The sequence below is a fragment of the Mercurialis annua genome, linkage group LG5 (assembly GCF_937616625.2).
Source record: "Mercurialis annua linkage group LG5, ddMerAnnu1.2, whole genome shotgun sequence".
NCBI lineage: Eukaryota > Viridiplantae > Streptophyta > Magnoliopsida > Malpighiales > Euphorbiaceae > Mercurialis > Mercurialis annua.
Genome location: NC_065574.1, coordinates 49,079,156 through 49,090,719, shown reverse-complemented (window position 1 = coordinate 49,090,719; position 11,564 = coordinate 49,079,156). Strand labels below are relative to the sequence as shown.

Sequence of the window (11,564 nt, the reverse complement as noted above, 5' to 3'; positions counted from 1 at the left end):
TCCCTCTTCATTTTTATCCAAAGTCCACTTTTTTTTGTCCTAAAATCTTACACCATTTTTAGTCAATACAACAAATCCAAACAAAAAATTTACAAAAATGGAGACATGGAAGGCGCGATTCGCCAACGGAATGAAGAGGAAGCTCCGCAAATCTCAACACGTCGTCGCTCCCGGCGAAGGAACTTCCACAAACGACACCAACGCCGGCGCCGTCGTCGTTGACGGTGACGGAAATGATGAAGAAACGGAGAAAAACAAAAACCCTAGTGTGGGTGGGCCACCTGTTGATGACGTTTGCCCTATTTGTTTCGGTTCTTTTACTATCCCTTGTAAATCAATTTGCGGCCATTGGTATTGCGGTTCGTTAATTTTCTTGTTTTTTTTAGTCAATTTTTCCAGGGTTTGCTAATTTTGTATTTGGGTGTTCTTGATTTTAGTTAAAGATTTTGTCTTTTTGTTTTTTTGAATGTGTTCTCTAGGGAGTTGTATTTTGCAGTACTGGAATTATGCAGCAGCTTCTAAGCCGTGTAAATGTCCGATGTGTGCTTCGAGTATTACTAAGTTGATACCCGAAGAGGCCTTGTATAGTCAGGAAGATCGGGAAGTGGCCCGAGTTCTTGAAAATGTTCATCGGTATAACCGCCTTTTTGTCGGTGGTGCGCTTGGTCTTGTTCAGGTAATGTGATGTTTTTATGGAAGTGTGTTGATTGGTGAAATTGTGTTAGATTGGTTGATGTGTTGTGGATTTGTTTTGAACAGAAAGTGCGGGAGTCGCCGTTGTTTGTGAAGAGAATTTTTCATCAAATGATGGATCCGGATAGACCTGATTCTTACCTTCATGAAATGCGCCTTTTTGCTGTAAGTTTGCCGTCCTAATCGAGTGAAGATAGTTGATTGTCTTGCTGATACATTAGTATGAAGCAACTAGTCGTCTACCTTGTGTTGAATATCGATGTATTTGGGTTGGAAGGAAAAGATTTGAGGTTGTTTAGTTATTAATCTTGCAGTTGTTTACTGAGAATACTCTGATTGTATTTTGTATATGCAGATGATGCTTAGTATCTTATATGCTGCCACTCCATTTAACTTTATTCCTACAGGTAATTACAGTTTTAGATGACTCTCTGCCGTTTTTTGTACAATACTTCTTTTTTCTGTTGCCCTATAGTAATCACTTGTAATGGCGTGTTGTACGGTGTACTTGTCATCTTTTGTTCACTCACTAACAGATATGATGGGTCGTGAAATTGTTTGGAAGTTTTAGATTGTTCGATTATAGATTGTTCTGGTTGGCCTTTACTGCAGACTAACTAGATATAACGGGTGGTGAAATATGCAGGAGGTTTGGGAATTGTTAGATTGTTCGATTATATTGCTATTGCTCTTGTTCTGGTCCTGCGTTTGGTTGGCATTTTCCGCAGACGAAGACTTGCCCAGCGTATCAGGCATTTGGCTGCTGCTCAACCTATAGGTGAATTGGCTTTAGAAGACTGAAGTAGGGTGTTTTTTTAATCAGCCAGAGTCAGATTCTTCTTCTTACTATAAGACGGATGGATCCAATTTGTTTGCAATTCGAAGAGAAAAGTTACCGGCGATGTAAATATTTAGTAAGAGGCCGATGTGCTTTAAAAAGCATTATAAATTCCAGACTACTATATTGTAAATATGAAAAAGATACTGTAGGAAAGTTTGTTGTAAGCAGAAGCAGCTACGTATATAACAAGATTACGAAGTCCAGTGAAATGGACATTATTCAGTGTTGAATGTTTTAATGTCTCATCTTCTAGCAGTCTTTATTAGCTCTTAAATTAATCTTCTAAATACCGGTTTCAGTGTCTTACAAAAATATTTATTTCTGATATAAATGCAACAACTTTATGAAGTTTAGCTTATTTTGTAATTTTAATACGAATTTTTAATTTTCACAATTTAATACTCCCTCTGTTCCGGTTAAGAAGCGACATATATTGTAAATTGGGTCTAGAATGATGGGTAAATGAAGAAGAAATTTTAGCCTTTGAGAAAAATAAAATGGACTAATTTAATCCGAGAACACAAGTTTGGTTCATGGAATAGAATAGCACGGAATAGAATAGCTATTCCATAAGGAATGAAATAGTCATTCTTTAGTTTTTGAGAGGAGTACTTATTCCACAAAATCATGGAATAGCAATTCCGTGAAATACCTATTCCATGAACCAAAGCAAATAATTTTCATTTTATACGGAATAGTTATTCCATTCCGAACCTATTACATGAACCAAATATGGCCAATTGTTCAATCATAAATACTGTTCCACGTGCTTAAAATTCAAATCAGATCTCTCACCGCACTCTCCATTGTCATACTCTCTGTTCTTGATTCAGTCATTAAATCAAACACTTAACCCACATCAAACTAAACACAATGGGAGCGCCAAACAAGAACGCCCGAACAATCTCACAAGCAGCATTCGACGAGTTAGTGAAAGAAAACATGGAAGACTTAGAAATGGACCCAACAGAAGCACTCGAAGACGCAATCCAAACCCTAACTCTTCAAGGCGTTGATATTTCCGGCATTATAACCTGTGTTCCGGGACAAACCAGTGTCAAAGACAATCCAATTTTGCAGTGTTTGAACAGATTACAAGAAATCGAATCGCTTAACGACCCAGTTATTAGTAATGGTGATTGTGTTCGTGAGATTGGTGGGTTGTTTGAGAAATTTGTTGGGTTGTGTAGTGAAGGGTCTGGTAATGTTGCTATTGCTGTTAAAAATGGCGGGTTGGAATTAATTTGTTCTGTTTGTTGTAAGATACCAATGCAATGTCAGAGTGTTCTTGTTTTGGGATTGAAGACTTTGGGTTTGTTTCTTTATGGTGAGTTTAGATTGCATTTTGATTGATTTGTTTATTAGCTGTACGATTCGGATGTGAAGTATAGAGTATGAATTTAGTTTAATTAAATGACACGGATTGTGTAGTTATGTAGTTAATTATTGGATCACATAAAATATTTCAATATGAAATTTTCAGTTAGTTTTGAGCAGGAAAAATGAAACATTTAGCACGAAAGTGACGGCATTTGGATAAGAAAACAAATAAAGTTGTTATCTTTACAGCTTTGTGAGAAATGAGGTTGCTTCAGATTTCAATTTTGAATTGTTTGTATTGCTTAGTTTTAGTATTGGAATCTTAGAATCTCCATTACGATGTTATTTTGTCCTTATTGGTTTTTGGATGTTGTATTGCTGTCTTTTTTCAGATTTGCAAAGTACGGAAATATTTCGATCCAGTGGAGGACCAGCAATAGTGGCCGGAATCCTCAAGGGTGGAAAGGAAAATTTAGACATACTGGAAAGTGGTTTTAGTGTTGTTGCTGCAGCTGCAACGGGAAATGAGGTTTTGAAGGAGATATTTATGGAACTGAAAATTGATGAGCTCATTTTGGAAGTCCTGAATGGACGGCATAAAGGCATTGTTCAAAGTTTGTATGATGCTATATGTGTTCTGTTGACACCTGATGATAATCGTGTTGTGGCTTCCCAGGTAAGTAAGTTTGGATTAGAAATGATTAAACTTTTGTTGATTGGTACAATGGGACTCAAAATTTAAAAAAAATTGATTGATCAATGACGATGTGTGTTAAAAATACTAAAAACACAATTTTCATGGATCACATAGCTAAGCATGCTAAGCTTGTTCTGTTATTGATGTATATAGTTTTGCATTCAGATGTTAATGCGAACAAGTAGAGTGCGAATTTTTCTAAAAGTAACTGACATGCTTGAGAATTTCAGGTTTATGGTTATGCGCGGAAATTTGCAAAGATTGGAATTGCTGGATCTCTTGTGGATTCATTACATGGAGGGCTTACATCACCTAGTCTAGTTTCAATATGCATCGCTTTAAAGGCTGTGGCTGTCAATGTGAGTTTACTCAAATCTAAGAAGTTTCTTAGATCACTCTAATAATTGAATTTTCATTGGATTCATTTTGTTAGGTGCTTTATTAGTTTGTACTTCATACATTATATGCAAGAAGTGCTTGGAGGTTTTTGCCCTTTCTGTTTAAATAATTTTGTGGCGGCATGGCGTTTTGATATGTTTTACAATATTTGCATGACAAGTAAATCTGTAAAATATTTGGGAACAAATAATTCCCCACGATTTTCCCTACACAAACTAGATTTGCCATTCTCCCATACATTTACATAATTTGAGGCCTTCTGGAAAATAACATTATTTTAGTGACATTAATCCATTATTTTCATCAAGTCTTAGAAGCATTATGGGTTTTCGGTAGACCACTTCCTGCAAGTTGCCTTTTGTATTATTTTGATTTAGCAGTCCAGCTTTGTATTGGCTGTGCTCTTGCACAAGAATTTGTTAAAAAAATTTGCTGGTGCATGTGCTGCTTGTTATAAACTGAACTTTCTATCCTAAACAAGGTAGCAACCACTTGGATTATTTTCCTCCAGTAATATTTCTGATAAGATGTTTTTAATTCTTTTTGTAGTCGTTTAAACATTTCATATAGCTAGAATCTCATCAACTTTATATCAATATCCTTGTTAGTCTTGCCTTTAATACGATTATGATTTCAGATGCTAGAAATGCATTGACTTGGGGGATTTTCTTATTCACTTTTAAGTTTGTATTCTCATCTTATTATCTATACAATTTCCAGGATGAAATATGTAAATCCATTGCTGAAAGAGGAGGTATTGACGCAGTTCTCCAATGTATTGATAACAGTGGCGAAGATGGGAATAAAACAGTAGCCAGAACTTGTTGTTCATTGTTATCCAAGGTATAAAGTGATTTGGTTTACTTTTTAAAAATAGCAACGCCAACATTGTGTCTTGGTTGAAATTTCATAGTTTATTCAACTGATTTCTTAATTTTTTTTAATTTTCTGCTTTCCATCTAAAAAGAACATATGTTTACTACAGTTAGACCTCGCAACTTTCTTAGCAACTGTTTTGCCTAAGAAATGTTGAGAGCATCTTTTTCCAGTTTTAGATTTTATGGATGAGACGTCATATTGGTTTCTACAAAACCATTGGAAACTAATGGATAAAAGCTTTAGAAAAATTGCATAAATCTAGGAGAAGTAGCATACTGGATAATAAAAAGGGTACTTGTTAAGTTGTTTTTCCAAGTTCAAGTCTATGGCCCTGACTTTATATGGGCAATCTGAAATAAGCAATCAAGAACGAATAGTTGCCCAAAGTATCTCATCATAATGTTGTCAGGGTTACTCCTTGAGCAGCTTAGTATTTACTTGTATGTTTTGTTTGACTAGCTGGCAGGAAGTGACTCAAATAAGAGCATTATAGTAGAAAGAGGGGGTATGGACAAGCTAATTCGACTGTCAGCTCGATTTTCTGATGACCCTTCAGTTTTGCAAGAGGTATACATTTGAACCCAACACTTCTGCGATTTACTCAGTTTCTCTAGCATTCCATGTGTTAATACCAGTTTACCATTTTCTGCTATTTTCATTATGTTCATTGGCATGAAGATGACCATAGTCATCTTTCATTTGCTTCTCACTTGGAGGATGATTTGCTTTTGCAATAATTAGTCTCCGGTTTATGCTTGCACTTGGTAATAACTTTTGTTACTGTATGATCAGGTTATGCCCATCATCATGACACTCTGCTTAAGATCCCCAGACAGGGCTTCGCGAGCCATTGAAGCTGGAGCTGGTGAGCTCGCCATCCAAGCCATGCAAAAGTTTCCTTCCGCACCACAACTGCAGCGGAACTGCTGCTTAATGATCCGAAATCTTGTTGTGAGGAACCCAGAGAATAGGTAAGTTTTCTCCCAAACAATTAATGTCACTGTCGCATTTATTATTGAAATATGATCAATTGGCATAGGTAATATCTTGGTCTAAAAGATTTTTCACTTGACAGAACGCTTCTTCTCAGCCATGGCATTGAGAGAATTATAAGAAGTGCTAAGCAAAGCCATGAAACCTGCAAGGAAGCTGCGACCGATGCTCTGAGGGACTTGGGACTTGATAACTACAACTCATAGCTTGTATCTAGAATAGGTGTGCGCATTTACTTTGCGATTTTCATAAACCAAATCAAATCAATATATTTATACAAATATTTTTTTTCTAAATCATGATTGTTATTGCTTAAAAATCTAAGTTATTAATTATAATCAATGAGATAATACTTTGTGTGTGTTTTCTTTTTCATTTTTCAAAGATAGTTGATTACATTAATGCAACAATATGTACAAACTAACTATTAAATTACTGTATATAACCATTCCAATAAGAGATTTTTTTTTTTTGAAATCAAGAGTAATTTTCAAAAACCTATATTATATAAGAATTTCGTAGGCACTGAACGAATCAATTACATATCCGCCTTACAAAATAAATATGATTTGAAGAGACAGATGAACAAATCAATTACATATCCGCGTAACAAAATCACATATCGTGACCACCCTTAATGCTTGAACTTCCGGCATCAATAATCTATCATGTCAGGAAGAATTTTTGCATGACAATACACAGCGCATCCAGAAATATTAGCACAATCGATTTCATTTACGTACTATATGATCTGATTCTCTGAAGTAATTAAATTACATGCAGTATAAAAAGAAGTATAGGGCCTTGAAAACTTTTTTATGTTCACGTGACACATAATTATATATTTATTTTTGATAAATCTACGAATCTAACCACAGCATAATACAACAGATAGCATTAGTTCAGGAATACTATAAATAGAATAAAGCACAATGATGAAGAGGACAAACAGAAATTATCAGCAAACATCAAAATCAGTAACTTAATGTTTGCAATATTCTTGGCAAATTATAAATGCTGTTAATCATGAATTACAGGCCACCCCATCATTAATAAATAAGGACAAGGAAAACAATGATGGCCAACGGTCAAAAACGTCTATTTTGTTCCCAAATTTTCCTGTCAGTTCAAGATTTCTCTCTACTACTTTCCTAATTAAGTACCATCAAAACTCTACCAACAATTGGTTCAAGCCTCTGATTTGTACAGTTTACTTGGCTTTGATGCTCCTGCTTTCTAACAAAACCTGCAATGCAACATCACAAATTTCAGTATATATATGTGATCCTGGAACTAGATAGATGGATAACAATTTATCGGCAAAATTACCACTTAAAATGCTAAACGGAATTCAATTAGACAAGTAAAATACTTTTGGAGGAATAAATTACATACTATGCACACAACAGACTACGAGAAATGGACAACACCAAAACTGAAAACAACGAAACAATATTTTCTATAAAGAAATATTTCAGAAAACAAAAACAAAATGCTGAAATAGACCAATAGAATATGCAGTGCATTATCAACAAAATTTAATCTGTATCAAGATTTATTTTAGCAAAAAACCCATTTTCGTTACAAGATTTATTTGAACTCTGAACCGCTTTACACATAGTTTAGGCATTTAACCTTTTAAACCTTATATACCCAAAAGGCAGAGGCTCAGTATCAATACCTAATACTTGCTCCAGGATAACAGAGTTTAGTAATACAAAAGGCTCAAACCAGTTGAGTCCACCAACCTCTAATATAAAATCTGGAACTTCGCTCATGCAAGGAACCAGCAACCTGTACCAACAATGTAGCAACTGATAAGTGGTAACAACCAATTTCAAGTAACAAGGGAAAAGAACTTTCAAGTCCGCATTTACATACCAGTAAGTCACGCAAATTCTATAGAAACATCTTTTGATATCGCTTTCTCTCCAGATCGCGTCTATCATTAATCTGTAATAAGTTGAAATTTTATTACACATTGAGCATTTATAGCTATAAGTCTATTATATTCAATCTACCAACCTTCTTCCTAGCAGCTGCAAGCTCCTTCTTAATACCAGCTGAAATATAGGTTAAAAGTAAGCCATCAGCCACTTATTTCATTAAGATTGAGGAGAAAAGTAAAGGCGTCTATTTAACTGAAGTTAAGCATCCATTATGTGTAACAGCTCAAACAAAACAAAGTCATCACTAAATAATATCAGAGCAAAATTTCCTGTTATAAGTTATTACTGACCATCATTTGGCTCCAACTGTAATGCCTTCTTAAAGCTTTCAACAGCAGCATCAATATCATTAAGAAGCATGTGTGCCTAAGAATCAGACAAAGAATAACCATCAATGTAAGAAGACACCAAACAACCAAAAGATTTTCACTCTAAAAATATTGCAGGTCTTGCTAAAGTATTCTTTAATTTTGTTGCAGTGAGATGAAACAAATGAATATAAATCCCTAGGAAAATCATCAGTTTTTTTCCCAGAGGAAAGAAGCAGTATCAACTGCCAAGCAAGCAGGTGCTAAAAAATTTCTTTTTAATATTTAAATCATTGCCGCTAAAACATGCTAACCTGTCCCTGACGAAATAAAGCTTTCGCATTGTCATCTCCTTCACGCATTGCAAAGTCTGTATCTAACAATGCTCCTTTCAGATCCCCAAATTTTAACTTGCAAGCCTACAATTGAAAACAAAGGGTACCAGTTGATTGAGTTACACTCAATAGGATGAGATCCAGCCAAAGTTCTAAAATATAAGATTTTATAATGATGGCCAAAAATTGCATACACATGCTAAACAACTACATAAGTCCTGATCGCAGTATTCTCACATGTCATGAGAACTAATCTGCACCAAGATATATTTTGGCAACTCCATTGTAGTCTTCAAACAGCAAATTAAGTTCTATTGATATGCTCAACGAGGAATCACCAACCTATCGAAATATAAAAAAAATAAAGAACTTACAGCGCTATTGGTGAATATCTGTGACTTTGTCTTTCTCAGAGATGAGCTCTTCTCTGTAATACCACATAAGAAAACAAGAAAGTAAATTCAGATGACGCACAAGCTATTAATTTAGTTTTGTAATTTTCAAAATGAAGACTGTTCACCTTCATCAATACAATCTTTCTCCCAGCAAATATCTAAATAGCGTAACCCCTTGCGATATTTTCTAAGAGCCATCTTGTAGTCTTGTTTCTGTAATAAAAAAATTATGAGAATATACTATCAACAATAAAAAAATGCTCATCGAAGAAAAAAAGACCAAGACTACTTTCTGAAAAGTTGGCAAAGCCTATACTTTCTATAAGAAATGCATTATGCTAAAAAGAGAGACATACAAAAAAAGAATGCTACTCTGACACCGTAGATTATAACCAAAATCTGGTTGGATATTCGATTATCAAGTCTTCTAACACGTGCTATAAAAGCTTCATTGCACGAAAATAAATGAAAAAAACACAAGCATAAAAGACATCACATCATAAAAACCCATTACCTTATAGCTTTCATTTCCAAAAGCCTTGATGGAATCCACAGCATCCATCCACCAAGAAAGGTCTTCTGGACTTTCACTGAGGTCAGCTGGCCAATCAGGATACACATCACCATCCTTAAAGAAATTACATATCCCATCATCAGCACCCTCAGGAATCTCCCCACAATCCGCTATGACAGCCTCAACAGCAGGAGAATCACCATCACCAGTCGCAACATGCTCAATTGATCGAACAACTCCCATTCCTTTGACAACCTTCCCAAAAACAACATGTTTTCCATCCAAATGAGACGTCCGAGTTGTGGTAATAAAGAACTGCGACCCATTCGTATCAGGACCAGAATTTGCCATAGATAGCATGCCTTTCCTTTCATGTTTCACCTCAAAATTCTCGTCTTCAAATTTCAATCCGTAAATTGATTCGCCACCAGTACCATCACCAGCAGAAATATCTCCACCTTGCACCATAAAACCCTTGATAATACGATGAAAGGGACATCCCTGAAAAAACCCGAAACAATTTAAAACCCAAAAAATCCGCTTTAAATTTTCTTCTCAACACCATTCAAAATTAATGGAATACAAGAAAGATTATAACTTTTTAGTTTCTAGTCATACCCACAGACCTAAATAATTGCTAAGAACAACAGCAACCAAAAGACTAAAATAACCCCAGAGGGTACAATAAGAGAAACAAATGGATTACTTACTGCTAGTTTAAATTGCTAATCATACTCAAAGATCATACCCACTGACCTAAATCATTGCTAAGTAAGAATAACAGCTACCAAAAGACTAAAATACCCCCACTGAATACAATAACAAAAAACATGGATTAACTACAGCTAGAACTTGATTGTGATCATAATAATAACAGAATCAAATTTCAGAGGCATCATAGTTCAGAGGGCAAAATCGTCATTTGATACTCAAAATCAAAAATTACATGCATTTACCTTGTAATGGAGAGGGACAGAAGTGTTGGGAGCAATGCCTTTCTCACCAGTACAGAGAGCTCTGAAATTTTCACAAGTTTTAGGAACGACGTCGTTGTAAAGCTCAATGACAATCCTACCCTCAAGCTCTCCTCCTATGCTGATGTCCATGAAACACCTTGGTCTCCCCATCTCTCTGTCTGTTGCCTTGCCCTTTCACTTCTCTCTCTAGAAAACTCTGTGTATTATTGGTCATATATTAATTTAATAGTAGTGAGTAATGGTGATGGTGGTGGAGGTGGTGATGTTATAGAGGGGGTTTTTAATTGTTTTTAAACCCTAGACTTCCCTCTCCCTCTCCCCTTCGTAATGTTTATTTATATTCTTTTTGTTATTTTTAAAAGTTTTAATTTTTAAAAATATCTTGTCATTTCAATTTTTTATTTTAATTATAGCTATTAATTAAATTAAAATACATCTTTATATTATTATATATTATTTCAATTTGCTTTTTTATTATCAAACATTTTAACTATACTAATTTTGCATTACGTGCTATGCACGTGGCTCGTAACGTATCTCGTCAATGAATATATTAATAAATTTATTATAATTATATCAATTTTTTATTTATAATTAATATAGTTAAGAATTTTTGTAAAAGTAAATATAATATATTCGGTTATTAAATTTTTTTTCCATACTGAATTTATTCTTCTTTTGGTTTTATAATAACCATAATTAAATAATTAACTTAATTTTATTAATAATATCTTTAAAAATAATAAGATAGAAATTTAAATAATAATATATTGACCAAATACAGTATTTTAAGTTTGTAGTTCAATCAAACTAAAAGATAGGTATTCCTACTAATTTGTAGACAATTTAATTGTTTTTTACATACTAAAAACTAAATTGGAGATAATTTAGTTACCTATTCTAATTAGGACTTTAATTACAATAATAATTAATTAAATAACTAATTAGTTAATGACTATAAAATTTTTATTTAGTAGTAAACTGAAAAGGATTATTCAGTAAATTTGTCTGTGTCCCCCCCCCCCCCCATCCGTGCTTTTATATATAGTATAGATAAGATATATTTAATTTTTTTTTAATTTTAATGTATATAGTTAAAATTAAAAATTGAAAATAAATTAAAATTAATGATTTTAAAATTTTGAATTTTGAACAAAAAAAATAATATGTAGAATATTTATTTTATGAATAAATAATCATTTTATGCCCTCAACTTGGCATGAAACATCAAAAAAAGCATAACGTATCATTTTCACCCTCCTAA

The 11,564-nt window shown here is 34.0% G+C and overlaps 3 protein-coding genes across 4 annotated transcripts; 2 read left to right on the top strand and 1 right to left on the bottom strand.

Moving 5' to 3' along the window:
* Positions 1 to 1,764, top strand: LOC126682193 (uncharacterized). The gene is made up of 5 exons (XM_050377789.2): positions 1 to 359; positions 480 to 676; positions 760 to 858; positions 1,049 to 1,100; positions 1,340 to 1,764. The coding sequence occupies exons 1-5, from the start codon at positions 98 to 100 to the stop codon at positions 1,492 to 1,494; spliced, it is 765 nt and encodes a 254-aa protein (XP_050233746.1). The 5' UTR covers positions 1 to 97; the 3' UTR covers positions 1,495 to 1,764.
* A 511-nt stretch (positions 1,765 to 2,275) lies between these two features.
* Positions 2,276 to 6,195, top strand: LOC126682192 (uncharacterized). Its single transcript, XM_050377788.2, has 7 exons — positions 2,276 to 2,861; positions 3,247 to 3,530; positions 3,782 to 3,910; positions 4,671 to 4,793; positions 5,289 to 5,396; positions 5,622 to 5,800; positions 5,905 to 6,195. The coding sequence occupies exons 1-7, from the start codon at positions 2,408 to 2,410 to the stop codon at positions 6,026 to 6,028; spliced, it is 1,401 nt and encodes a 466-aa protein (XP_050233745.1). The 5' UTR covers positions 2,276 to 2,407; the 3' UTR covers positions 6,029 to 6,195.
* Positions 6,196 to 6,894: 699 nt separating this feature from the next.
* Positions 6,895 to 10,615, bottom strand: LOC126680821 (peptidyl-prolyl cis-trans isomerase CYP40). 2 transcript variants are annotated; one of them, XR_007641289.2, is made up of 10 exons: positions 10,280 to 10,615; positions 9,324 to 9,824; positions 8,935 to 9,022; positions 8,789 to 8,841; positions 8,394 to 8,498; positions 8,062 to 8,137; positions 7,848 to 7,885; positions 7,704 to 7,775; positions 7,571 to 7,616; positions 6,895 to 7,068 (listed from the first exon to the last, which is right to left on the bottom strand). XR_007641289.2 is itself a non-coding variant. In XM_050376038.2 (9 exons), the coding sequence occupies exons 1-8, from the start codon at positions 10,448 to 10,450 to the stop codon at positions 7,722 to 7,724; spliced, it is 1,086 nt and encodes a 361-aa protein (XP_050231995.1). In that variant the 5' UTR covers positions 10,451 to 10,615; the 3' UTR covers positions 7,513 to 7,616; positions 7,704 to 7,721. The 2 variants fall into 2 exon arrangements, 1 of the variants encoding a protein (XP_050231995.1); XM_050376038.2 differs by lacking the exon at positions 6,895 to 7,068 and having other exon boundaries at positions 7,513 to 7,616.
* Between the last annotated feature and the right edge of the window lie 949 nt (positions 10,616 to 11,564).